Raw genomic sequence first — 26,966 nt, 5'->3', positions numbered from 1 at the left:
CAGAGATACATGTTGATTTACTTCACTCACATTATTCATCTTCCAATTTTAGTGATATAAATCCAAACGTGGAGGTGTGTGCCTATAACCCAAACCTTGCAAGAGAATAAGAAGTTTGAGACCAGGTTGGGTAACATAGTAAGATCATGCCTCAAAACAGTAAGTGGTAAAAATTTAGAAGCTGTAAAAATGACTAAACAGCCGTGGATCATATGAAGGTGTTCCCAGAGGTTTGCTCAAGTACATTTATAAGAAACATCACGAACAATGGCGGAGAGCTAGATCTAACCAAACTATCCCTCCAGTGAAGACTAAATAAGTAAATTGAGTTTCCTTCATGGCATAGAATTGTACATAGTTAAAACACAAGGCAGTGCCAGGATGGAATTCAGTAGTAGAGTTTTGGCCTAGTGTATGTAGAGCCCCTGATTCTACCCCTGGCGAAAGACACGAATGGATGTAGGAATGAATAAATGGTAGCTCCCTGTGCCCTGACATAGAATTTTAAATATATTAATTCATAGTGAGGTCTTTTGCGTGACCAGCAAGGCACATAGGATTGAATGGGGCCATGACCACATAGAAATAGGAGACAGAATGGTGACCCCTAACAGGAAGGTCAGGTTGTCATTCCAGAATGTTCTTCCTGCACTCGATCCTTCCCTCCTTCCAGCTGTCGGAACTTGGCAGCACTGATCTCCCATCCAGCATCTACCCTCTTGTAAAATGCTGTTTCATGGGGACAGGAAGTCTCCAGCCCCCACCCTGTGATTAGCAATGTAGGTACTCTGAGACTCCCCTGGCTATGAGGGGTGCAGAACAGAGCTCCGAGGTCATGGGAACCTGGGCTAGAATCCTGGCACTGCTTGCAATAAACTGAGTGCCCTTGGACAGGTTACTTACTTTTCCTGGTTCTCTAGGAACATCACTGGGGTCTTTGTGTAGATTGTAAGCAACAAAGCTTAGGACACCGAGCCTTATCAGGCTCCTAGTCAAGCAAATAACACACAAACACGACTACCATGTCCCCTGGTCTCATGGGGCCTGGAGGAGCAGCCACAGACCACAGTCAGGCCTGGGCCAGTGGTTTCTCCTCCTAAACACACAGGGTACAGTGGCAAGGTGTTGACTGCTTTGTACTTCCTGGTAGTGACTTAAAATTTTAGGACAATGTGTTTTTATATTACGACATTTGGATTTGGGCTCAACAGTCCTGTAGATGCCTCAGATGGTGCTTTGGGTGCCTGGAAGGATCTCCACAGCTTCACCAGCTTTGGCCTCACGAAATTTCCTGCGCAGGGGTCCCTTGTGTAACAGCTTCCCATAGCTGACAATCATACAAACACCTGGTGGGTTCGCGGGAACTTCTTAGCAAATGGGGCCATGGTGAGGATGTCTGTCTCTGTTGTCACCTTGAGCGACCTGCTGGCCACCCCAGCAGCCACAAGCCTTCCTCCTGTCCCCTAAGGTGCTCTCGTCCCTCCCCGTGTCGTTCCGTGTGTGGCTGCAGCCATCAGTACACTCCTCTTAAATTGCTTACTTGTCATCGTTAGCTGTGTTTGCCTTCTTCACTGCAGAGTGTGACAAGAGTTTTCACGTCCTGTGACAATGCAGTCAGCAAAGACTTTTTTTTTTTTTTGGCCTGAGCTGAACTAAGCAATTTTATCTGCATATGTCTAAAAGACTCAAGTGCAGCCTTGAGTTCAAGTAGTTATGTAAAAATTCAATGAAACCCCTGTAGCCACATAATTGTACAAAAATGAATGTCTCTCTCCCTCTCTGTTTCTACTGGATGAAGTGCATTTATGCATTGATTTAAACAAAGACAAAATTACAGCAAACGCACGTGAAGAAAATAGCAGCTGACCAGATCCCCTGCCTTAGATCTAAAGTGAGATGTTCTGTGTTGACTTAGGTAGAAACAGCCACGGATTCCGACACGGAGAGCAGAGGCCTTCGGGAGTACCACTCTGTTGGTGTGCAAGTAGAAGACGAAAAGCGGTAACTCCCCCGCCCCCGCGGAGTGGCTGTGTCCCCCAAGCCAGCCGCTTGCTAAACACTGGGCTGCAGGAGTCCAGGTCTGGCTGCCCTGGCTGGCAGTAATTCATGCTGCCCGCAGAGACAGGCCATTCATTTATTCTTCCCATTTAGGTTGCTCAAGTATGAATGAACATGGGTCCTGTCTTTTTTTTTTTTTAAGACGGAAAGGAATAATTCTTTTCAAAGTAATTTGCCACCTATTAAAATAGCATCATAGCTCACAGCCCTGGAAGGTCAAAGTCCTTTATCCAGAATCCATTTTCAAAAGGAGAGTAGGCTGAAGGGCAGGGCAAATGTGTTTCTCATCTCTAATGCTGGGCCTAAAAAGGGAGAAAGAGGAGAAACACAGGCAGGCAGAAAGAGGGGAAGGAGAAAGAGGGCAAGCCGGATGTCAGCTATGCCCCGCAATTGTCTCATTGCAGAAGTCTTACCTAAGGTTATAGAACACAAATGTGCATCTGCGACGCTATTATTTTTGTGTGTATGTGTGTATGGTTTTTTTCAAGACAGGGTTTCTCTGTGTAACCCTGGCTGTCCTGGAACTCACTTTAGAGACCAAGCTGGCCTTGAACTCGCAGAGATCCTCCTGCCTCTGGGATTTCAAGTGCTGTGGTTAAAGACATGTGCTACCACACCTGGCTAGGTGACGTTATTTTGAAATAGTGCAGAAAAAAATTTATTTTCCTGGTATTAAGGAATATATTTGCCAACTACACAGCAGCAGCAAAAAGTACCAGGGTCTATGTTGAAAGCTGCAGGTAACCCTCCCCTAGAAACTGAACTGGGGACGGTCCTCCCTGAAGGGCCTCAGGATCCAACAGGAAACATCTGGGCAGCAAGGAAACTCAGATTCTAATCTAAAGATTTAGGCCACAGTTCATAAACGTAGCATGTCTCTAGATGAGTGGTTCTCCACCTTGGGTCGTGACCCATTTGGGGGTCACACATCAGATATCCTGCATATCAGATATTTACATTATGATTCGTAACAGTAGCAAAATTACAGTTATGAAGTATCAAAGAAATAATTGAATGGTTGGGGGTCACTACAACATGAGGAACTGTATTGAAGGGTCACATCATTAGGAACGTTGAGAACCATGCTCTAGATAGAAGGTAGACAGAGCTCTCCCTCTCCCTTACTCAATCTACATGAAAAGTAAATGGGTGTTGCCTAGAAAGTGAGTTAGGTAGCTATTGAAGTTCAACTACAGCACGGGGAGTTGAACTTGTCAGTGGGTGTTAGCGCTGAAGCTCGGAGTGTCCCGTGAAGGGTCTGGGATCGAGGCTGCATCTCCTCTCTCTCCTGCCCTCCTTTCCCAGGCATGGTCGTTTCAAGCGCTCAAACAGTGTCACAGCAGCTGTACAGGCTGACCTGGAGCTGGAGGGCTTCCCTGGACACATCACCATGGAGGACAAGGGCCTGCAGTTCGGATCCTCCTTCCAGCGGCATTCGGAGCCCAGTACCCCGACCCAGTATGGGGCGCTGAGGACTGTGCGGACGCAGGGCCTCTTCAGTTACAGGGAGGACTACAGGACACAGGTGGACACTGCCACTCTGCCTCCACCCGACCCCTGGCTGGAGCCGTCACTGGACACAGTGGAGACCGGGAGGATGTCTCCATGCCGGAGGGATGGCTCGTGGTTCCTGAAACTGCTGCACACAGAGACGAAGAGGATGGAAGGCTGGTGTAAGGAGATGGAGAGAGAAGCGGAGGAGAACGACCTCTCTGAAGAAAGTAAGAGTTTGCCTCCCCACCCCCCACCCCCGCAGTGGGTTGGACGGTAGCCTCTCAGTGAGAAAAATGGACGCACATGAAAGCAAAGTGTTCTCTGATGTCCCCCCACCCCCACTCAATCCCGTGAAGCAACATAAAACGTGGAAAGGAAAGCAGCTCTCGTGCTCCGCGGGGCAAGCCCTCCCTTCTGGTTGTGCGTCGCCTCATTCTGTGGGGTGAGAATGAAATTAGCTTGCGAACTCTTTCCCAGAGACGTGCTATGCCTTTTACCCCACTCACCAGCTCTCTGATCACTTGATCCGGGACATTCTTACAGTGTGTCCTGTTTTTATAATCCCCGGCATTATGCTAAAGGAACGCTGAAGCTAAGCAAGAATCCCCCGCTACAGGTGTAGTAGAATTCTACCCACAAGGCCCTCAACTGAGCATGCCCAGTGCAGACCACCCAAACCCTCAGGCTCTCGGGTCCCTGGCTCCTCCACACAGACGGGCAAAGGAGGGGGGGCGGTGGAAAAGGATGAGATGGGGAGGGAGAAAAGCATGGGGGAAAGGAGGAAGGGCTAGAGGAAGGGGAGAGGAGAGAGGGGGAGAGGAGAGGAAACAAGGGGAGAGAAGGAGAAGAGGGGCAGACAGAGTAGGATTCAGAAATCGCATTTATCTATATTTTATTCTGACATTGTTATGAGGCAGTCCTATTAATAAACCCAGTTCTTAAATTAGTAAGCATGTTGATCAAGGAAAAGAGACTCAGTTACCTTGGCCAAATCAAGAAGAGGGAGCTCCTGGCTTTCCTCAGCTTTTTCTGTAGCAGAGTCACTCTTGTGGGAAAGATGAAACAAAAAGCAGAAGCTGTAAGTGTGCCTATGCAAGGTGTCAGGACCATGTGTGACGTCCTGCTGAGCTGTCTCTGCAGTCTTCCCTTCCACCACTGTGGATCCCTGAGGATTGTTTTTAATTCTTTGGAGACCATTAATCTGACAACCAAAAGGAGGGGCATAAATGTCTCTGGAACATCTCCTCACCTGCCCGGACCTTTTAACTTGTGCCATTCTAGTGCATTCAAAAGGTTACAATCTGCTTTTGAGTATGCAGATGTGGATACTGTGCTTGCTCTGTTTGTGAAATAACAGATACCACCTTATTTTATTTCCCAGGTTCAGTCTACACTTTGCTTTGCCCAAGGATTATACGTTCTTTAAAGGCAGAGTTTATTGGCCATGCACTGTTTGCCAAGGTCTACTCTAGGCATGTCACATATGTGTCTTAGTGTTCATTATTAAGATAGAAAGTGACACAGCAAAGCATGGAAGGTTCCAGGAGTTCCCTACCACCTACCGCCGAGCCCCATGCTGGGTGTCTGCATTGCATGCTTACAGTTCTGTACCTGACCGTTCTGTTTCTGGAGACATCCTCGCTGTGTCTACTTTTCTTCTGCTGTTTCAGGAGATATGGGACCCCCCACCCCCAACACAGTATATCTTTTTGATTCACCACTGCCGTGAGACACCATTTGTGGTCCATGGAGAATGCCTAGGCCGATAGGTCCTTGCGACAGGGCTGTGGAAACACAGAGATAGGAGGTCAATTCTTTCTTAAATGAAGAATGAAGGCCTCAGAATGAAAGTGTCTGGGCTGAAACATGGTCACACGTTGTAATATTCTTCTCTCTGGGGGAATCCAAGAAAACTACAAATTTCCTGTTGTGTCACAAAAGTACTTGTGTGCAACTGAAGTGGCTGTAGAATCCATCATCACAGCTGTGCTGTGTGTGAGATGTGTGCCTGACAGCCATTGGCTCTGGGAAAGCACTCCCCTCTAGGCCAGCTATAGATCAGAGCAAACTACCCCCCCACCTCCTGGTTATAGAGTATCTATTTTTCTATCTATCATCTATTTCTCTTTTGCTATAGTCCCTTAAATGTGCTATTTAATGTTTAGAGGCTTTGAGTGTCATCTTCCAGATGCTTTATCGGTGATGCTTATGGTCAGCGGGTGTTTATTAAGTACTCACATGGGCTAGCCATTCTTGGTTGGCCAAAATGATACAATAATGAGTAGGCTTCAGCAAAGGTACGGGTGATGGGGGAAGGACCAGGATAATCAGAGTATGGATAAAATGCTTTAAAAACTAGAAGATCCGAGAGGTGTTTTCTGTGTGGGAACTCCTAGGTGACTTTGTGGACAAGGTGGACTTGTGCTATACTCTGATGGCACAGAAAGCAGATGGGGTCTCTCTCTCTCTCTCTCTCTCTCTCTCTCTCTCTCTCTCTCTCATACACACACACACACACACACAAAGACTCTGACACAAAAGAGACACAGAGCTTAGAAGCAGGAACCTGGAACCTGTGGTCTGGCTTCTGAGAAGACCACGACATAAACATTGCCCTTTACACCTGCCCGGCAGAGGTGTCATTCTGTACCATGGTGGGATTGATATTTCCCAAGAGTTGCCTTTGCACTGTCCTGGAGATTTCTGGGTCTTTGAAGCTGAGATCACAGTTGGTATGTTTTATGCATCAGTCGTACCTTACACAAAGACCTCCGCCAACAAGAATGGGGAAGAAAGAGAAGGTGGGGAGGTGGGCAACCTTCCTGAACAACAGCAGTCACAGCCTGTTGGCGTCTAACTCCTAGCTAGTGTGACTCTCTCTCTCTCTGGTAAATAAATATATTGTTTTCCTTATAGCATTGAATATCCTCTTTAACACCCCTCATCTTCTGTAAGCTCTTCCAGGATCCCAGGGCATTTGCTGTGTCCTCAGGTATGGGATGTGATCACCACATCGCCCAAACCCTGAGAGCAGCCAGATGGTCTTGACTTCCCATTCTTTTCCCTGCTGAACATGACTTCAACACTGTAAGCCTTGAGCATGGGGGACAGGGAGCAGAGCCTCTGACACATCCCTGATCTCCTGGACACGTGTGCCTCCTTGTGAGCAGAGGTGACAGGATGCTAGCTGCATCTCTCACCCATGTGACTCGCACACACATCTATCCCAGAATTCATCAAGTTCACATTTCTCTCACAATGGTTAAAAGCATGGTAACGCCTAGTCTGGTTCCTGTTTTAGCAGCTGTCATTGGTCTCCACGCTTTTAAAGTTAAGATTAAATTAAATGGCTGATTAAAGCCAAAGCCCTGAGCTCTGAATATTGAAATTTCCATTGCATGAAATAATTTTTGCCCAAACTGTAATTTTGTAATCACAGTTCACTGAACTGATTGAATGGATCCAGTTTTACTCAGCACTGTGTGGCTAATAAAGGCTAACCCGAGCCAAACACAAACTGGTTCAGGTTCAGTCCTACCCATGCAGGCCTCACACTTCCCATGCAAAAATGGAAATATTTATGAGATGCTGAAAAGTGCTATAAAACCAGAGCTTGAAGGTTTTCATATTAATTAAACCAAACGGGTAAGGATATAAAATGAAACCAAAACTTACCAAGTCTTTTGAAACAAATAGAAACATCCTGAATGCCTTGTCTCAATGACTGTGGGGAGGTTCTCTCAAGACCCCCATACAGGAGCACATGTACAGTTGGGTCTTATGACTGGTGTTGGGGCTTCTTGTCTAAATGACTGCCCTCAAACCTCTGCCCACTTGAACATTCCCCAGTTGGATGCCGGGAGCTCCAGACAATGAGAGAGACCCTTGAAATCAGTCATCCCAGATCCCTTTTCACAGTCAGGACAAACGATGACCATCACTAATCACATAATCCCAGAGTGCGGTCAGACGCCTGTCACAGGGTCTCCCAGGCTATGGTCCATCAGGGGTACAAATGTCTGTGGATGGGGATGTCCAGCCACAGGGCACCTTCACACAGGACCAAACTGGTGACAAGGAAAATGGGAGATGAACAAAACACGATAAGGAACACAACGCTGAAGAGAAGCTGTACCTGTCTATATTTGGCCAGGATATCGGAAGCAGATGTAGGAGAAAACAGACTGAGGAGTAGGAGGAGCGATGGCCTCTGTACAAACCAGGTTCCAGGGACAGACAGTGGCATCACGTATGGGGAGGGTGTGGTTACATGCGTGTCCCTGAGTAAGCTGATGCGATACCCATTGTTCATAGGCTTCTGGCAGGAGCTAGGACAGAGAGTATGTCCGGTTTGGGGACCAGGCTGGCAATGCCATCAGTTGGCCAGCATCTTACACTAAGGGTGTAAGGAAACCCTGTGGGGATCCAGACAACTAAGTTATATACTCATGATCTGAAAGAGAACCAGCCTGGGGCCTGAAGGAAAAATTTTGGGAGCAGTGCCCACCTCCGACGAGGCAAAACTAATCACCAGGGAATCCCAAGAGAGGCTGTCAACACCAGACAATCCTGTTAATGTCTGCAAATTCTATAAAAGTCCACTTGGAATTTTAGAATGGTGCTGGCATTTCCTAGCAAATTTTCATAGAATTAGAAATTAAATGAGACATGTGAAAAAATAAATTCAAAGAGACAAGTTGGCTAATCAAAAAAGAAATTTTTTTTGTATACCAAAGGCGTAGGTCACTTCAGGTCCTTTGAAAAGTTGCATTCTGATGAGTGAGTACCAGTCCTTCTCTGCAGCTCTTAAGAGGACACTGTTGAAACTCTGACGGAATTAGGCGAGTATAGCGGTAAAGAATAGATTGAATTTTCACTTCAAACTCCCTGCAATTACAGGAAGCTATCTACGGTACAGGCCTCAGATGGGATCACTCCCGTTCTCTAAGCTGCCAAGTTACCTGCCGTTAGCAGCTGCTCAGTAACCCCCTTCCACCATGCTTTATCTTCCCCGGCACTGTTTAATTTATACCGGTGGCAGTCACTGCACCACACTAATCCATACCAAGAATTACCATATATTCACATTGTGCTGAAGATTATAAATTGCAGTCTTTTATAGATACTTCAGCAGAATTCTGTTGCAAGGGGAACACAAAGACTAGGTATTCAAGCTTCAAACTTCGTAGGACGAATCGGCTTTTTGTTTACAATTTAAAGAAATGAAGTCAGTAAAAAACAAATACATTCATCCGTGGCTTCTTTAATTTTATAGCTCAAGTTTGATTAAAATGAGCCCTTTTAAATATCATCAATCACTTGTGTTTCCGGGTAGAATGAAATAGAAATTCCACCTTCCAGAAGCTAAATATTCATCTTCTGGACACCGAGACTGTTAAATCATTTTCCTGCATGGTATCAGGTGTGAATGAGGGATGATGCGTATTCTGTCCCTCTTTGTGATTCCGCTCAAAGTCCCGCCCACATGCACCTCCCTCCCTACTCCCTATCCCAACATCCTTCCCCCACTCCCTCCCCACCCCCACTACAGGCCTGAACCCAAATCGAAAAATCTAAGGTTCAAAATGCCTTGAGCCTCGGCATGATTCGACAGGTGGGAAACTCTGCACCTGACCTCATGGGACAGGCCACAGGCAAAGCGGGGGTGAGGGGAAGCTAATGTGGTGTAGGAAGCAGCCGCTGGCCATGCGTAGAAGGTCTATGATGCTTAAGTAAATCTGGTGGTTAAACTTGGGTCCCATCCCTCAATGCCTCATTACATAGAAGCAAATCTCCCCAAATCCAAAAGAATCTGCAGTTCCCCCACCCTCCTTCCCCATCATTTCTAGAAAGGGATGTTGGACCTGAACCACCTCCAGGGCCTCCACATCCCAGGCCTTCTCCCCCTCCTGTCTTCCATTACAGCCTGAGGGACACCCACATATCAAGACCAGCAACCTCCCACTCTTGAGGCTGAAGGGAAACCAGTATGGTTTCATTTGCCTGCTTATTAAATGTTCCCAGGTTTACCTTTCTTAACATCCTAGAAGCAATCTAGAAGTAGACAGTATCAGGCGATTAATACGTGCTCAGAAATGAGTGTGTGTGTGGTTCAACAGGGCAAGATTGAAGTGTGGGCTAAGACACGCTTTCAGGTGACTCAAGAGTCGGTCACAGCCTCAGCTATTTTCTGCAAGAGATTCAGACTAGATTCCCTCTCATCTTCCACAAATGTGGAATCATGATCAACTTTGTAGAGAATAAGAATCCACAAGGAGGAGGGAGGGACGAAGGGAAAGAAGGAAAGAAGGGAGGGAGGGAAGCAGGGAGCGGGGGGGAGGGGAAGGGAAGGCCCTACAATTGGCCTCTCAGTCACCTAGTCTCAAACTCCCCCTCATCAACCCACTACTTCTGCAGAGTTATCCTCAGCAGTGTCCTAGTGCTTGTCTCTTCATCCTCAAGTCTGACTGAGGAAAGTACGGAAGCAGCTGCAGCTAACCAATCAGGTCAAAAATTTTGATGCCAGAATTTGGCGTATGTAGACTGTTTCTTTTTGTCTCTGCATTCTTGGTGGTCCAACCCATTCCTCACTTAATGTTAACACAGTAGAATTTTCCACTGAGTGCATCCTCAACCCTCAAATAATTGGCCCTGAGACTGGTTGTTGCCATCACTGGTCATTGGAGAGCTAGTCTATGAGGAGTAAAGCTTGGGGAACTGAGTCCGTGTCTCTGAACCTCAATGTCATTCCTTGGGGCTGGTGTCTGGGCTGTGGTAGTAGAAAACACCTTTGACTACCATAGGTCCTTCTTGTTAGTCCTATGCTGCCCTGAAAGGTCTTTTGGCATTACTCAATAAAACTTCCAGAGTATGAACATCCAGTTAAAACCCACAGTTCTCCAGGGCGTAGCATTGGGTCCCTTGCCTCTGCTTTCCTGAGGGACAGAACCCCAGGAAATCTGTCCCCCTCACCCTTGGCTACTTTCCCCAGACAGGATACACAGCAGACAGATGCTAATCAACTCTCTTCCAGAAAAGCCTGGGAGACCAGATCCAACCCACAACAATGTGTTTCAAGTACTTGGAATGGAGTGGATGCCTGTGCTCCACAAGGAAGCTTGGAGGAGAAACTCACTGGTGGCAACTAAGCCTGACAGTTGAGTAGTGACAGAGACAGAGGTCCAGAGCACCGCACTGTATGAGTTCTGGGGGGAGGGGGCATATGAACGGGAGCAGGCGAGGGAAACTGCAGAGACAAAACGGTCCAGCAGGAAGAAAGAAAAGTTCCCACTGACTCCCGGACGGTTCTGGGGGGGGGGGGGGACTCACTCACAAAGCAGCTATTTTCAGGATGGGCGGACAGTGGGGGGACGATGAGGAAGTTCAAGGGCAAGAGTCGGAACTTTCCCCCTATGTTTTCTTAAAGAGTTTTCCATTTTCCTGGTCTAAATCTAGAAGCCATCACAATGTGTTAAGTCCTTCGCATGGATGAAAATGCATCCTTTACTATTTCTAAAGTTTAATATTTGACTTACCACATCATGCCACTGCGGATCAGGAATCCTGTCTGTGTAGCCCAAAGCTGAGTGCTGTTGGAGGCGCGGTTAGTCAGGTAGCTTTCACCTCCCAAAGGGTCTGATAAGCCAGTGGGCTCGACCTGCTGTGTGGCTCATGACCCTCTGCTGATTCTGAGGCATGGTGTGACCTTCCTGTAGCTCCTCTGCAGGAAGCACAGCTCACGTCATTGCCACGAGATCGCTACCCTCGGTTCACTGGACTGAGTTCACTTATTGAATTCCATAGGATGGCAGATGCCAACGTGCTTTTGCCAAAGTTGAGGAGTGACCATCTTCGTACTATTCACTGGGTCTTCTGGAGCCCATGGCTGCTCAGCAAAGGCTCATCAGAGCTCAACAAACCACAGGACCCAAAATAAGGTCCTGTAGTGCCCACCACCTTAGTGAGCTAAACCATCCCCGGTATCTAGCGATAACACCTCGCAGCTGGCATCTGGTTGACTTTGTGTATTCCCGTGAGCTGGGAAGGAATGGAAACTCCCGCTGATGGCTGCGCTCATCAGATTCTACACTAAAGCTCCAACCCCAGAAAAAAGGCACGGATGACAGTGCTGGTCCCGACTGGCTAGACACAGCACGCTCTGGCTTTTGTTGTCACAGACTGGGTCCTGATCTGTCCTGTGTCTCACAGTTCTAGGAAAGATCAGGAGTGCCGTAGGAAGTGCTCAGCTGCTCATGTCCCAGAAGTTCCAGCAGTTCTACTGGCTTTGTCAGCAGAATATGGTGAGTAGCATGGCAGTCCCATCCCACCAGGGCTGAGATATGTCTAGCGTGCCTTCTCATAGACTCCGTGTTCCTTTTCCGTGGCTGTGACCAAGCACCCTGACCAAGGCAATGTATGGAAGAAAGTTTATTAGGGGCTCACAGTTTTCGGGGGCGGTGGTGTTCTTGTGGTGGGGGGGCGTGGCAGGCAGGCTGGCATGGTGCTAGGGCAGGAACTGAGAACATGCATCCTTCTCCTCAAGCTAGAGGCAGAGAGGGCTAACTGGGGATGGCCTGAGCTTTTGAAATCCACCTCCACTGGCATACCTCCTAATCCTCCCCCCAAACAGTTCAACCAAGTGTGGACCAAGTATTCAGACATATGGCCCCAGAGGGTGTTTTCATTCAGACCACCACACTCCTCGCTGGTTGAAGTGTCCCTAAGCAAGAAGACAGGGGAGAGAGAACATAGCCCAGCCTAAGACCCACTTTCTAACTCTGGAGACACACAAATAACCCCTCAGCCTTAGGGATCCCCACCCCACCTTGGGGGACTTATACCCTGGCCCTGAAGACATACCTAAGGCTCAGAAACCCACACATCTTACCCTGGAGACCCATGCACATATCTCCAAGGACCAACATCCCATCCCCAGGGACCTGCACCCCATCTGGGACTCACACACCTACCCCTAGTTATCTACGTTCAGACCCCAGCCGCCCACACCTTAGTTCCAGGTTCCAGCTGGAGGCTGGGGCTTGAAAGCTGGGATTGGGCCTGGGGCTGAGTAGGGCATGCAGATGAGAGGGAGAGACTGATTGAAACTCCTCTCCTGGCTCGTATCCCAGAAAATCTCAGAAGAGAAGGTAGCAAATTAATTGCTGTGATGGCCAAGGTCACAAGAACATCATCTGGGGGGTGTTGAGCAAAGACACACATTCATGTGAAGAGATGAAGAAGAGGTCTTAGAAATCATTTGGTCTTTGCATGTCTTATTGTCAGGGCAGACATTGTGTCTTGAGCTAGATTTGTGAATGTATTTGGCATAGATCCTGGGTCTTCCTAGAAAAGAGAAACCCACCCGTGTGTGTGTGTGTGTGTGTGTGTGTGTGTGTGTGTGTGTGTTTATATACCTGCATGTATGTTTATACATACTAATCTTCATATATCAACAAATGCATGCACACACACATTGTTTTGGTTTTGTCTGACTAAATTACTCGTGTAATTCCATGAGAAACAGCTGAATTGTATCCACAGTTCTTTATAGGCAATTTTAGAATCCAGCTACTTAATTCCAAACATTTTCCAAAACACCTCTGTGGGGGTTGTCACGGTAAAGGCAGTGGATGTTCTGAAGGTGCTCTACTTGTCCGCTTGAACAGAGACAGTGAGCTTACAGCCTGTTCCACTGCAGGTGCAGGTGCAGCTCCTCAGAGCTGCAGATCCAGGTCTTTCTTTGGGGTCATTAAGGATAATGTCTTCTCTAACATTTTCCAGCTAGCTCATTAAGGTTCATCATGAGGTTGAGAGTTACAACATGGCGCCTTTGGCATGAAGCTTTGTCGACATTTAAAGGGCGATCTGGAAGGTTTGCAACCTTGAAAGATGAAGCTGGATAAACGTTTGGCTATTAGGTGTAGCACTGCCTTCCTCTGCATACTATCTTTGCAACACTGGTTTGATCATATGGGGCGCTACGTGCCGTGCAGTTATAGTTAGGGTGGCCAGACAACCTCTGGCTTCTAGGTACAGACCTTACTGCATCAGAACAGAGCTTACCCTTCAGCTTACGAAATGCACACCTCTTCTGTACCCGATGCTGCTGATTTAGGCCTGACATCTTTGGTGCCTTTCAAGCTCAAAACCATCTGTCTCTTTTCTTTTGGCTTCTCTTGTGGATCTCTAAGACCCTTTTTGGGGAATGGTGTCAGAAGACACAGGTAAAAGACAGAGTATCTTCCTTGCCCTCAAAGCTGTGATCCGTGGTTGCTGGGGACACTGTTAGTAGTAGACATTTTAGGTAGTTTGCCAAGCATTCAATCTAAGAAATAACCCTAGGGAAAGCCAGGTGTTTTGAAGGTGTGCAGGTATGAGCAGTTTGTGATGTAGCTACAATGTAGTTATCCTTCTTGCATCCACACACACAAGCAGAAAAAGATAGAAAGCCCTGTATCTTAGAAGGAATCTTATATGGCCTGATACCGCTTCAGTGTGGACAGAAGTCGCCCTCTAGTGGCTCAGTGTAAGAACAGGCTCACACAACAGAAAAAGACACTGAGTTCACCTATTTCCACCCCGACCCCAACCCTGTGACCCTCCCTGGTGCCATAGGCTGTTATTTGGGTGCCTGTGAAAATGCAATGGTGCCTAACAGGTATAGTTTCTGTATGAGCATCAACTCGGGCTAAAGAAACTGTTAACCAAACAATGTTCAACTCGAACTACTGATGAAAGTTGAGCAATCAAATGTCTGATTGTGTGAGGCCACGGTGTGAGTCAACCTCACACTGAATCAAGGGAGCCACACAGAGAACTGGCACTTGGTTGTCAGGGTAAGAACCAATTGGGCCATACATTGTGCAGAAATAAAGTGTGCATCGTGGACTCAGCCAGGCCAGGAACTGTCTGTGGATGACTGAGTGACACCCCTTCGGCAGGCTAAGTTGGGAAAGGGTCTTCTTGAATCCTGTTTTCCTTCAAGAGATTGACTTGGCTTTACATGGGAAGAAACTAAACTCACATTACCTTTTGACATCATACCTGATCCTCAGAGCAAGAGCTAGGATCCATCAAAACAAGACCAGTGGCCTTGCACTAGACACATGTAGTAGACCCGTCCCTTCTAAGTCACAGGCCTCTACTGCATCCCATGAGCTGCAAACCATCTGAAGAAAGTCTGAGCACACTTGGCAAGTACTCTACCACTGAGTTACCTCCTAGCCCCCAGGACCCTCAGGCTGAAACATGGAAGGGCTGTGCTGTGTGATTTTAGGCTGCTGGCACATACCTGGTTAACATACGGTTAACTTTTATGGAGTCATGGAGCATCTCCTGCCTTGCTTCAAATCAATGAAGCTCCCCCTCATCTGGTTCCTTGAGTGACATAGTAAGAAAGAACAGTCCTTGTCACATCCCTGTGCATCCACAGGATCCCTGTAACATCCCTGTGTGTCCACAGGACCCCAGCGCCATGCCAAGGCCAACATCGCAGGATCTGGCTGGCTATTGGGATATGCTGCAGCTGTCTGTGGAAGATGTCAGCATGAAGTTTGATGAACTGCACCAGCTGAAGCTCACTGACTGGAAGATAATAGAATCCCCCGAAAGAAAGGTAATGAAGTCACGTGGTGTGCTGGGGCCTGGGCACTGTGCTTGTGGGCTTTGGGTACCTGTTGTAGTGCCCGATGGTAGCCAGTTTCTCCCCCTTTATTGATACAGGATCACTGTGTGTGTGTGTGTGTGTGTGTGCGTGTGTGTGCATTGCAAGCATATACACAGACAGAATAGGGGTCCTGGGTGTGTGAGTAGCAGTGGTGGCTTGCCATACCTCCAGTACACAGACATCTCAGAGACACCACTGAAGATCGCTACATTCTATAATCTAGCTTTCTCCGGGGATAAATCCTGGCTCATTTTCATCCGACTTCTGCTTGGATTGTATTTAGACGATCTCCCATAGGTAAGCTCTTAGGTCGTGCTGAGATGAGATCCTTGCATTCAAATACTCCTCCCCGGTGCGTGCAGGGAGGGAAGTCTAAGTCTTTCCAAACAATCTGAGGGTGTGGTCTGCCCACAGGGCTCCATCCTTAAATAAGCTGAAAATTGGCATTCGATCTGAATGGTTGGCTCTCTGCTTCATGATGACGTCATCTCAGGAGAGCACAGGAAGAAGTCTAAGTCAGCTCTATGGGCACCTACTCTCAAGCTACCCAGAGAAGTAATCATGGTCTGAATTTTCTAGACAGATACCATCCATTGGATTGAGTCACAGCTAGCGGGGCCAGTGAGGTGGCCGGGCGGGCAAAGGTGTTTGCCACTAACCCTAAAGTTCACCCAGTGGGAAGAGAGAACTAACTCCTAGATGGTGTCCTCCGGTCTCCACAAGTGCACTGTGGCATGTCTACACCCACACATATGCATGCATGCATATACGCGCTAAATACGTGTTTCTTTTATTAAGTTACACTTAGATGTGGAGGTATATGCCTCAGTTCCCAAAACTGAAAAGCTGGAGCAGGAGGATTACAGGGTTGAGGCCAGCCTGAAGGAAAGCGGATTAACAATGGTATGGGGAAGTACTGTCCAATGTGTGGGCGAGAATGGGTAGCTCATTGGTTAAAATGAAAGCCAGTGAGGGCGCTTACCGTTTGGGGTTTAAAGCCACCAGCCATAGATGTCCCTGAGGAGGGGTGTGCGAAGACAGATGCAAGTCCACACTACCCGTGACTCTGCAGAGAAGATGGCACCAGGGTGGAATGATAAAAGCAGTGCTCCCCAGCTCAGCCGCCACGCAGGCAGCTGCCCCTATGGTGGGCGATCAGGGACCCACACGGGGCAAGTCTCCTGTGAAATGTGTTCTAGCTCAGGACACTCACCCCACTGCGGAGTGGCAGATCCATACCTTAAAGGAAAGCCTGCCCCTCCTAGGTACCCCTGTAGACAGAGTTTCAGGCCTTGCAAGGTCCCTGCCTCCCCCGCCCCTCTGCTAGAGCCTGTAGGCTCTGCAGCCCCTTGCCAAAGTTCACAGGAAATGTTCGCTTCTCACGGACACACGGTGCAGAGCTACTGAGAGAGGAGGAGAGACACCAGTAACTGTGTGTCTCACCTGAGAGTTGGGTTTCTAAGTCGCTTACAAGGCACACCAGGAAGTCGGAGGAACAAATTTCAGACACCCAAGAATTTCCCAACATCAGAGGCCACTGTGGGCTTAGGCACACACTACCCTGCTTTCTGTACCAAACACAGCTCAAGCGTGGAGACCCAGGGGAGAGCTCTCTGCTTAGGCAGGAGGTCTCACGATATGCAGGGTAGGCCCAGGTTTGCCTTCAGGAACACCGTCCCAGAGGGCCAGTCCTTCACTGAACAGCTGCAACCCTTCTGCATTGTGTTTCCAACCTGTTCAAGTTGTCTCTCTGCAGATGCATGTATTTTGGGATGTGAATTGTTTGAGACTCTAAGCTAACGGAAATATGTGCATAGACTTGTTATTATATATGTGCTTGCAGTAAAGTCTGTGGGTTTAGGCTCATGATGGAGAATGTATCTGGGGGATCCCTGGGGCTCCTGTCCACATAAGATGGCTTGCACCCACACGCATCCTGTCACACAAGCATCAGGCGGCCACTTCCACACTCCCTCAAAACGTTTGCTACCACTTAAGTAGGACAGTGCTTTGGAAAATATAGGGATGAGGGAGAAGTCCAGTTTGCCAGAGCTAGGAGGGGTGTCTGAGATATGATGAAGCTTATTTACATTATTATTATTATTATTATTACCATTATTATTATTATTATTATTAGAAACAGGGTTTCTCTGTGTAGCTTTGTAAACCATGCTGGCCTTGAACCCACAGAGATCCGCCTGCCTCTGCCTCCCCAGTGCTGGGATTAAAGGCAGGTGCCACCTCCACCCAGCTGCAGCTTATTTTCTTATCCATAGACACAGTCCCAAACTCCGCAGTCTCCACTAAAAAAATCAGAAGTTTAGAAAGGTGACTCTCCCCTCCCAAAAAAGTGAATGCTGTAAGCTGAAGCTGCCTCCCTGGGCATCAGCGGGGGGTGAACTGACAGTGCCTGCAGGCACAGGGAATCGGATGGAACCTGAATGAACCAGAGCTCCAGGACTCAGCACTTCCAGTCTGCCCCGATCTCCCTGTGACTTTCCTTAGTCCTCCCCACCTCCCTCTGACCTCTCCTCCCAACTCTCCATGACCCCCTGACCTTGCCATGACCTCTCTCCCGATATTCCCCTTGAGCTCCCTCCCCTCTGCCCTTCCCCAGACTTCCTCCGCTACTCTTCAGATTTCCTAAACTTGCCTCTGTGTCCTCTCCATGACCTTCCCTGACCTCTGACCTCATCTGACTCGTGATGTTTTTCAGGAAGAAAGGAAGATCCCCCCTCCAATACCAAAGAAGCCCCCCAAGGGGAAATTCCCCATCACAAGGGAAAAGTCCCTGGACCTGCCAGACCGACAGCGGCAAGAAGCTCGGCGCAGGCTCATGGCAGCCAAGAGAGCCGCCTCCTTCCGCCAGAACTCTGCCACCGAGAGGGCAGACAGCATTGAGATCTACATCCCCGAGGCCCAGACGCGGCTCTGAGGACCAGAGGCGGCCACACGCGCCCGGTTTTGTTCTTTTACACAAAATGCTTGTACAGTTTATTGCCTACCTGGTAGCTTCTGTCTCACCCTCCACCGGATTCACCCTTGCCATGTTCTCTGCACCGTGGACGGGGGACACTCTGACTCCTGGTTTGCTGAGCTCATGGCAAGACTGACTCTGAAGGACGTTGGCTCCGAGGAACAGGCTTGGTGAGGCCTGACTTACCTCCCTGTTTGCAGGGGGCCGCCAAGTGGCCTCTTGAGATGGAACCTAGCTTTCACTTTGTTATTTATATTTTTATAAATTGTGCGATAACTAGAGGTCACTACAAACGGGTGCATCCCCCCACTCTCGGGAGGCATTAGACGTCCAAGTGGAAGGTGCTGCAATTGGAAGAGCAGGAAGGCAGACAGACCTGTTCCCTCTCATCAGAGTGTCTCCCCGCAGCCGAGCTGCCTGAAGCCCCTGCTGCCCCTCAAGGGTCCTGCCGCCTCAGAAAGCACTTGGTTCCCTGGTTGACAACTGTGACCACAGAGAAGTGTCTCTCCGAGGTCCCCACCATGTAGTTCTCCAAAAGGAAATGACAAGGCTGAAACCCCCAAAATAATATCTAACATAGAATCTTTATATTCAAAAACTAAGCTGAATGTTCCTCTGAGAGAGGGAGCCATGGAAAGGGCTGGCAGGAACCCGGAGATTACAACGAGGAAATAACTAAGAAATAAGTCATGGTATTTTTATCCCTTTGTAACTTAAACCATTACCACACAGCATTTTCTTAAACTTCACCGCTTAGGCTACATGTACTTCTTATGTATGTTACATGTGTTCTTGAACTGCTATTACTTGACTTTCCAGGGTACCCTTAAAGGAGTTTGCTTGTTTATGATGACAGTTGTGATGTAAACCATATAAGAAACATGAATGTGAGTGGTAAGTATAGAAGTGAAAATGGTAAAGAGGAAAAAATAGTTTATTACTTGTATTTTTCCAGAATTCTTTTGGTCCTATGCAGTACTGCTGAAGTTGAGAATATATTTCTTGCCTGTGTTAGACATGAAAAGGGGGAGGGAGAAAGGGTCATGCGTGGTGATTTCCAGCTGTGGAACTTAAGAAAGGTTACTATGAGTCATGACTCTGAGGGTGCCGGGAGAGGAAAGGCCGGCTCTGATTAGCAGGCTTTGTGCAGATTGTATTTACACGCTCCGAGTCATTGTAACCAGCCTTCTGCACGGAAGTTCAGATGACACACAGAGCCAACAGATTGCCCGTGGCCCTGATCTCAGAGTTCTTTGTCATTCATGTGCAGGCAGGGTTCCTTCCACACTCCTTCCCAGGCAGGTCTTCCCTCTTAACGCCAGAGGAGCGCCATGCACTTAGCCTTAGGAGCAAAGCTTTTGACACCCCGTCGCACTTTGTGTTCTCCCAGTGACTCGCACTTTAAACTGTCCCCAGGGCCCCCTCTGCAGCCTGACCTCATCGCTGGTCACTGCATGGGTACCCAGCGAGGCAGCCTTTGCCGCTGGGATGTTGCTAAGACAACACCGGCCTCTTCCTCATCCTCTACATTCCACTACGCATGGGGGGGCAACGGTTGATGTTACAGCATGTCAAGCCTCAAAGTTTTACTTTTTTTTAAGCTGAGTAGTTAAGAATTCCCTGTAATAGCAAAACTCTATAAATTGAGCCTTGTATCTGGTATATATTTTACCAAACAGCCTTAAAATATATTTGGAAGCAAAAATCATACGAATGTATATCCTTTTAAAAAATGCAAAAAAGTCCCCAAAATATTCTTCTATCACTGAACCCCTATTTCCCCAGAGTGTTCAAAGCATTTTCTACCTAAATAAATATGTAAATCCTAAATAGTGTACAATAGTTATGCTTCCTCCTGTATTCATGCCACTGTGTTTAAAAATATATGTGTGTGTTGTAAGCACTGGTACTTCAGACTTTGAAAGTGATGTATCCTAGAGGAGCTCTCTGTAAGCAATCAGAGGTTAGCAGGTCTGATGTACATCCCCCACCCCCAGCTAAAGGAAATGGAGAATGCAAACATCCCTGCTGCCCTCACCCATGAGTCTGTCTGGCAGCTGGCAGCCTTTCCTCTCATTTCATCAAATGTACACAACATACACAGAAACAAATTGTAACATTAGACAATCATTATTGTCTTAAACTCCAAATTCTATGGACCCAACTTAAACAAAGTATCCATTAGATTTTGGTTAATTATGTTGCCTATATTAGTTTTTTTCATGAAGTTACCCAAAGTCTTAGCCTAAGCTTCCCCCAGCTGAGCAAATCTTCCTTCCCTGAGTTGCATGGTGGCCCCTCTTTGAAGTGGAAAAAAAAAAGCACCCCTGTCTGGTTCACTAGGTTCCAAAGATTGTTATTTAATGACCGAACAAACACGTGCTGCTAGTTCTGATGGAGTGTTAGCTGTTCGAGTCCCCTCGTTAAGTGCAATACCTTCGGTTCTCATGCGGGTGACACTCTGCTACGGACCAAGAAGATAAGCCATGTTTACACTGCATCGTCCAAGCAAAGGCAAACAGCATTGGTCATGTAGGCACGCTGTTCCCTCCAGCACCTTTATTTCAGTTGCTTTCAGGAGGGTCATGGTGTGGAGTTCTCCTGTGGCCCTCTCCTCTGGTCCAAAACATGACATTAATGAAAACCTGCCACAAGGACATGGCTATAACCCGGTGCCATCCTTGTTATCTCTAACAGCACACCTGTGTTCCTAGAGATGCCATCAACAACTGGAGAGACTTGTGTGTCTTCCTCTCAGAATCCCTTCCTCACACCATCAGGTTGTGGGCTGGGCTGGGCTGAGCCATGGAGAGCAATGGGAAAGAACTCACAGCGAGAGAGCAGAACCAGGAGAAAGAATGCTCCTGAGGAAGTCTCCTTGGCGTGCGTCTCCATTTGTTCCTGTTGCAATTGTTTCCATGTTTTTATTCCCACCCCACCACCCCCTCCAGAATGATGTAGAAAGCATCCAACTTGTTTTCAACCCAGAAATCACCTCACTGAAAAGTAAATGCCCACACTTTCAACTTCAAACCGCATCTGAAGACTTCAAGCATTTAAACAGGAAGTAGTTCCTTAGAAAAAAAATTCAAATTGCTTCTGACTGCCTCAGAAAAGAACACAAAACCACAAGCTGCAAAGAGGCCCTCTTCCAACCAGCCTTTACGGAAATGTCCAAGTTGTGATCAGAATAACACAAAACGTACACAATGCATATGATGGATCCTGTTTCTTGGGGTGTTCACCCCATGTTGATTTCTGCCTTTTGTTAGCATATTGAGCACTGTTTTTAACCACCCTAACCCTATGTGTTCACTACACCACCCCAGCCCCAGGGCCCCAGGATGAGATTTCTGTGGAAATATGGTGGCATTGTGGACACGTGGCCCACGTCCCTGTAGCAACTGTAGCTCCCTGCCTTAGAAACAGCTGTCTGGTTTGGGCCAAACCTTTTGTTTTGTTTTTTTTGTTTTGTTTTAAGACATAGTCCCACCATGTATAGTACAGGCTAGCCTCAAATTTTCAAGTGTTCCATCTCTTTCTTCTGGGTACTGGGATTATAGACATGTACCATCACACCCAGCCATGATCCAGAACTTTGGGCGCAGAGATGGGATGACATGAAAGAGACTTAGCAGTTGTCTCTGAGATAATCTGATTTGAGCCAGCCTTTTCTGTGTCTCTGAAGAGCTGGAAGCCAGTCACCCTACAAAGGGCACACAGGCCAGGTTTCAGCTGCTTTCTCCCGATGTGTCAGTCACCTTGCTCAGGATTCCCTGACCACAGCTCTAGGATGTCCCCATGGACAGAAGCTGACAAGTGGTGGCTCAGATAGACTCAGGCTGATAAGTCAGCAGACCACACCCATTGGTAGCAGAGGATTCCCTCAAGTGTTGGAGCGGGAGCAGCAGGCCCCTGGGGGCCTGTATCTGGCTTGAAGGAAGCTGGCTGTCTGGAGCATACTGGATGTGAGAGGACACAGAGGCCCCATTCTCACCCCACCAGCTGCAGACTTGAAGACATACCTTCCTAAGTCACCTCCTCACCCAACCACTTTCTCCTCCAATCTTCATAGGTCCCAATCATTCTTATAGTTTTCAAACTGTGTTCGCTGAAGTTTTGAGGAGTTCCCGATTTCTACCCACTCACCGTTTATACTTCTAAGTAGGTTTGGATCGAAACTGGGGTTCTAGAACCAGTAAACCGCAGGTTTAAGAGATCAAGAATGTAACTGCCTCTGATTAGCAGTAGCCTCAGCTACATCGATGAGCAATGAACTTTGCACTAACCCGCCCTGTTACTGCCCGTCCTGAACACACCGCATCAGCTGAAGTCATCCCTGACTCTTGGGTTGCATGTGCCTCCCGTGTTGAGGGGAAAGGTGCAGCACACTGAAGCCAGTGAACCTCCCCGGTCAGGCTAGATGCAGAAGTGGCTGCAGAGGTTTGAGATGTCAATGAGACGGTGCCAGCAGCCCTGAGGCCCAGCCAAGCTGCCAGAACTTATGCATGCAATGACTAGTAACCTGTCTTCGCTCAGGTCCCCATTTTCTCTTCCATGTGGCATTAGTGTTACTGTCCCTACCTCCCTCGCAGACAGACACAATGTAAGGATCTGGTGACATACGGCCTCTGGTATCCTGGAGCTTAGAGGTTTATGGTGAATGTCTATTGTTTGGGATTTGTGCTCTGGCTCTACTATGTGTACCATGGCCCAATCTGTACAGGAAGCTGGCAGAGCCAGCCAGGGCACAAAGGCAGGGACATTTGCTTTAGGGTCCTGCCCTGCCTAAGCAGGAGATCAAACAAGACTGCAGAGGGACACAGAAACAGAACAGAATCACCAGGGACTTCTTTTCCTGTGGGCTGTGACTGAATTTCTATACTCATCCATAACAAGAACCCATACCACCCACCAAGAACTGGGTGATTTTCTCACCATCATATAAGCTCAGCTCCCTCCTAGATGAAGTCAACAGATGTTATCTCTACAGGAAAGCAATGAAGGAGCAATTCTACCTGGAGAATGGAAGAGTGAGAATGTGAAGAGCACCAGAGTGGACTTGGCCCTGCAGCACAGTCGCTGCAGAGGTATAGACGCTACCCCAAGTCCCCCCCATTGCCATCGTTCCCCTGCCCGCTGCAGAGACGAGTACACAGACACTCTAAGAAGAAGCCTTCCCATCCTCACCACGCTGAAAAACACCACCACGTAGGAGTTGCTGTCCTAATTCTGGTGTTTTGATCCAATGTTAAAAAAAAATGACCCTGTTTCCATCTTGACAGCTGACAGCTGACTCTGTTACAGAGGACGTATTAGTTACCTACAAAACTACTACTTTTTAAAAGATTTTGTATACACACAAACCAAGGTAACAGTGGTTTACCTCCCAATTTTCTTAGATTTTAGGAGACTCTTAATTCATTGGTGCTTATTCTGAATTTGAAAGACTCGGGCTCCAAGACGTCCCATGTGCGGAGCAAGACAAGATGGTCACAGAGAAAGTTATGGCAGGATTCATGAGCCCGTGTTTATCTTCTGAGCATCGGTCTCCATGGGGGGACTTGGATGGAAGCCAAGGCTGCTGGTGGGACCTTAGGAGGCCACGTGTCCATAACCCCTACTTCTCCACTACCACCAACTCCAGCCATCTCAGAAACTTGGTCACTTTCAAAGGGCTCCACAAGAATTGTCACCCTCCCTCCATTTTCAGTTGGTTTGCTGCATTCAGGAAGGTTCCCCCTATTGACCATCAAGAACTGGGCTACTTATTCCCAGTGATACTCCAGTCACCTCTGGCCAGGTACCCTTCTGTAGAGACACAGCCCTCTTACCCACCCTCTGTACTATGTGCCAAAATACCCAGGTGTGGCCTAAGGACTGAGTTTAATGCCTCCTATAGGGATTCAAGGAATGCTAGAGCAGGAGACTAGCAATTTAGTTCAAGGTTAAAAGTATATAAATATATATATAAATATATATACATATAAAATAATACCCACGATGAGGATCGACAGAGTGCCAAATATTCAAACCTGTACAGACTTACATTCGCCAGAACTAAACTATTTTATGTAATTCTCGTACTCATGGTTTTTGGGTTCTTTTGATAAAGTCTACTTCCCAGCATGCAGTATCCTATCTGATGTATTTCTCATTGCCAACACAGTTTCGTCCTTCTCATTAATAATTTGTTAGAATGTTGGTCATTATTTTAAGTCATTTTAAGAGATTGCTTGTTTTGTTTTCATTTTCTTTCTTCTGTGACTTTTTCTTTTTACTCTTAGGTGACTATGGAAACATTGTTGTCTGGAACTCTCCAATGGTAGCACCTCTTTTGTTTGATGTCTGTATTGCCAATGTTCACCTCTTATAAATAGTTCTGCAATTAAATTTTTTGAGAAAAGTAATATTTATTTTTATTGGACTAAATTCTTTGTGTTGTTTTGAATTCAGAGACTATAGATCAAAGGGTTTTATACAAGAAAAATTCCACTCTTCCTCCATTAGTGATTCTTTTTAATATCCTTGATATAACTATTAAGATGGAATAGGGGCTAGAGCGATGTCTCAGAAGCCAAGTAGGGCTCTAGGATCTGACCTCAGATTCCCCGGCACCCATGTGATCACCAAGTACTTAGAAGACAGAGGTGGATGTCCCCAGGGTAGGCTACCTAATAGACCACCCAAGTCTGTGAACTCTGGGTTTAAGTGAGAGACTCTGCCTTCAACATATAAGGTGGAAACTGACCAAGAAAAGAATTTGTATCAAACTCTGGGTTCTGCATGCAGACACACATGCACACGTACCCCCACACACACACACACATACCCATGCATAAAAAGAACTAGACATTCCTCAATGCTATGCATTTCATGTGTCTGCAAACGGCACGCATTAACATGATCCTGCAGTTAACATTGCAGTATTTAGTTCATGGGTTATACACAACATCGAGTTACAGGGGAAACAGACTTGGGTCACACAACAGCAAAGACCCATACGTTCTGGCTGCAGTGAGGCAGGGCTGGGAGCTGGTGGCACAGTGCCCAGGCCTTTGTGTACCAAGACAAAAGGCTCCACTACCAGAGGACCCAAGTTGCCCAGATACAGTTTAAGTCCTTCCTAAGGGGTAAAAATGGAGTTCATATTTCCTGCCAAGTGCTGACTCTATGCCTTCCAGCTGTGTGGTCCTCCATGTCTCCCTGTTGCCAGCTGTCAGCCCAATGGAGATTCTGACAGCAGACTCCTACCCTTTCTATCCATTGCTAGTTATCGAAGTCACCGAGACTTGAGCATGACTCTCCAGCCCCCAAGGTACCTTGACCCAGCAACTCTGGAGAAAGACCACACCCACTCCAAAGTCCTCCCACAGGAATTATACACTTCCTGTTGCTCATCCCTGCTCCTGGCCTCTTCCAGACTCCACCAAGTTTGAGGGTAAGATGACAGAGGGGTGGACACATCTACCCTCCCAGCGAGATTTGTGCAATTGGCTAATAGTTTCTAGCAAGAGGTGGATGAAAGGTATGCACTCTGTGACTGTAAGGGAAATGACCAATTCAGCAAATTCTTTCTTCTCCTTTTACTCCATGATAAACATGATTTTGAAAGTTTTCAGGCAGGAAATGGAGTTGAGGAACTGGTAGTGCACACCCATAAGCCCCACAAGTGAGAGGCAGGAGGATCAGGAATTCAAAGCCACCCTTGGCTATGTGGCAAGCTTGGGGCCAGCCTAGGTTACATGAGACCCTGCTTCAAGGAAAGAGGAGAGGGAAAGGAGAGAGAGGGAAAGGAGGGAGAGGGGAAAGATCTGAGGACAGATCTAATAAGTTGAGAACAGGCATGGCATTTCTTTCCAGAGCTCTGATATAACCAGGGTGGGGAAGAGGGTCTCCAAGAACAATTGTCTGTGTCAGGTTGGCTCTTGGCATGCCTGTGGCATGTTTTCCTTACCTGTCACTGATGTGGGGAGGAGCGCAGCCACTGTGGGCAGTGCCAGTCTCGGTTTGACTCCTGAACTATGTGATGAGAGTAGATGACTCAAGCTGGGTGCTGGACGTACACGCACCGATTTATCTCTTGACTGTGGGTGTGATGTGACTAGCTTCTTCAAGCCCTGCCACTGTGATTTCTTCTCAGTGTGAGCTAGAGTGAACCTTTCATGCCCTGGGCTGCCTTTTGGTGTGATGTTTTGTCACAGCAATAAAAATGAAGCTAGAACAAGAGAGAAGGGTCAACAGAAACCCCTTGACCTTTCTGCGAAGTTTGTTTTCTGTAGCATGAACCTAGTGAAAGGTAATCTGATATGTGTGCATGTATGTATACATACATGTACACACACACACGATATTGGGCTCCTATTCCTCCTACGTGCAAGGATTACACGTGTAAACCACCACACCAGGTAATGATCTATTGCATAAAAGCAGCAATACAACAGGCGATGTTTGGAAAATGTCACCTGCAACAATTTCAAGGTTTTCAGCTCATTTCTGATATTTGACATTTTGAATGGGCTTCCTAGTGAAGCAAGGACTCTAGGGATTCCTGGGCCTTATTTTTACTAGTTTTTTTTTTCTTGTGAGCGCTCTAGTTACTGTCACTTAATGCGCTCTGAGGATGGTTACTTGTTCCTTAATTAAGTGGCAAGTGCTTCACTGATGCTCTGCGGGAAAGAGGAAAAGATTTCAGAGCACACTTACTGGCTTAAGCTCTGCAGCCCAGCACCACAGCGGCGTGTTCTTGGAAGTGTTCCTTACAGCCTTCAT

At 47.4% G+C, this 26,966-nt stretch overlaps 1 protein-coding gene and 1 long non-coding RNA gene across 5 annotated transcripts in view; one reads left to right on the top strand and one right to left on the bottom strand.

Moving 5' to 3' along the window:
• The window catches only part of Dlgap2 (DLG associated protein 2), a 684,399-nt gene extending 659,795 nt beyond the window's left edge, over window positions 1–24,604 (top strand). For all 4 annotated transcript variants that reach the window (XM_040733553.1, XM_040733551.1, XM_021234406.2 and 1 more), the window contains 5 exons: window positions 1,916–2,001; window positions 3,364–3,779; window positions 11,761–11,852; window positions 15,014–15,166; window positions 17,934–24,604. In XM_040733553.1, the coding sequence (XP_040589487.1) occupies window positions 1,916–2,001; window positions 3,364–3,779; window positions 11,761–11,852; window positions 15,014–15,166; window positions 17,934–18,152 (966 nt within the window). In that variant the 3' untranslated portion in view covers window positions 18,153–24,604. The remainder of the gene's footprint in view (window positions 1–1,915; window positions 2,002–3,363; window positions 3,780–11,760; window positions 11,853–15,013; window positions 15,167–17,933) is intronic.
• On the bottom strand, window positions 3,726–5,602 carry LOC121135160. Its single transcript, XR_005872367.1, has 3 exons — window positions 5,164–5,602; window positions 4,535–4,597; window positions 3,726–3,987 (listed from the first exon to the last, which is right to left on the bottom strand). It is a non-coding gene; the product is annotated as an uncharacterized LOC121135160 (long non-coding RNA).
• Window positions 24,605–26,966: the final 2,362 nt, after the last annotated feature.

The sequence above is a fragment of the Mesocricetus auratus genome, unplaced genomic scaffold, assembly GCF_017639785.1.
Source record: "Mesocricetus auratus isolate SY011 unplaced genomic scaffold, BCM_Maur_2.0 Super-Scaffold_100031, whole genome shotgun sequence".
NCBI classification, from domain to species: Eukaryota; Metazoa; Chordata; class Mammalia; order Rodentia; family Cricetidae; genus Mesocricetus; species Mesocricetus auratus.
Note: the sequence above shows the minus strand (reverse complement) of the source record. Positions and strands in the feature narration are given on the sequence as shown.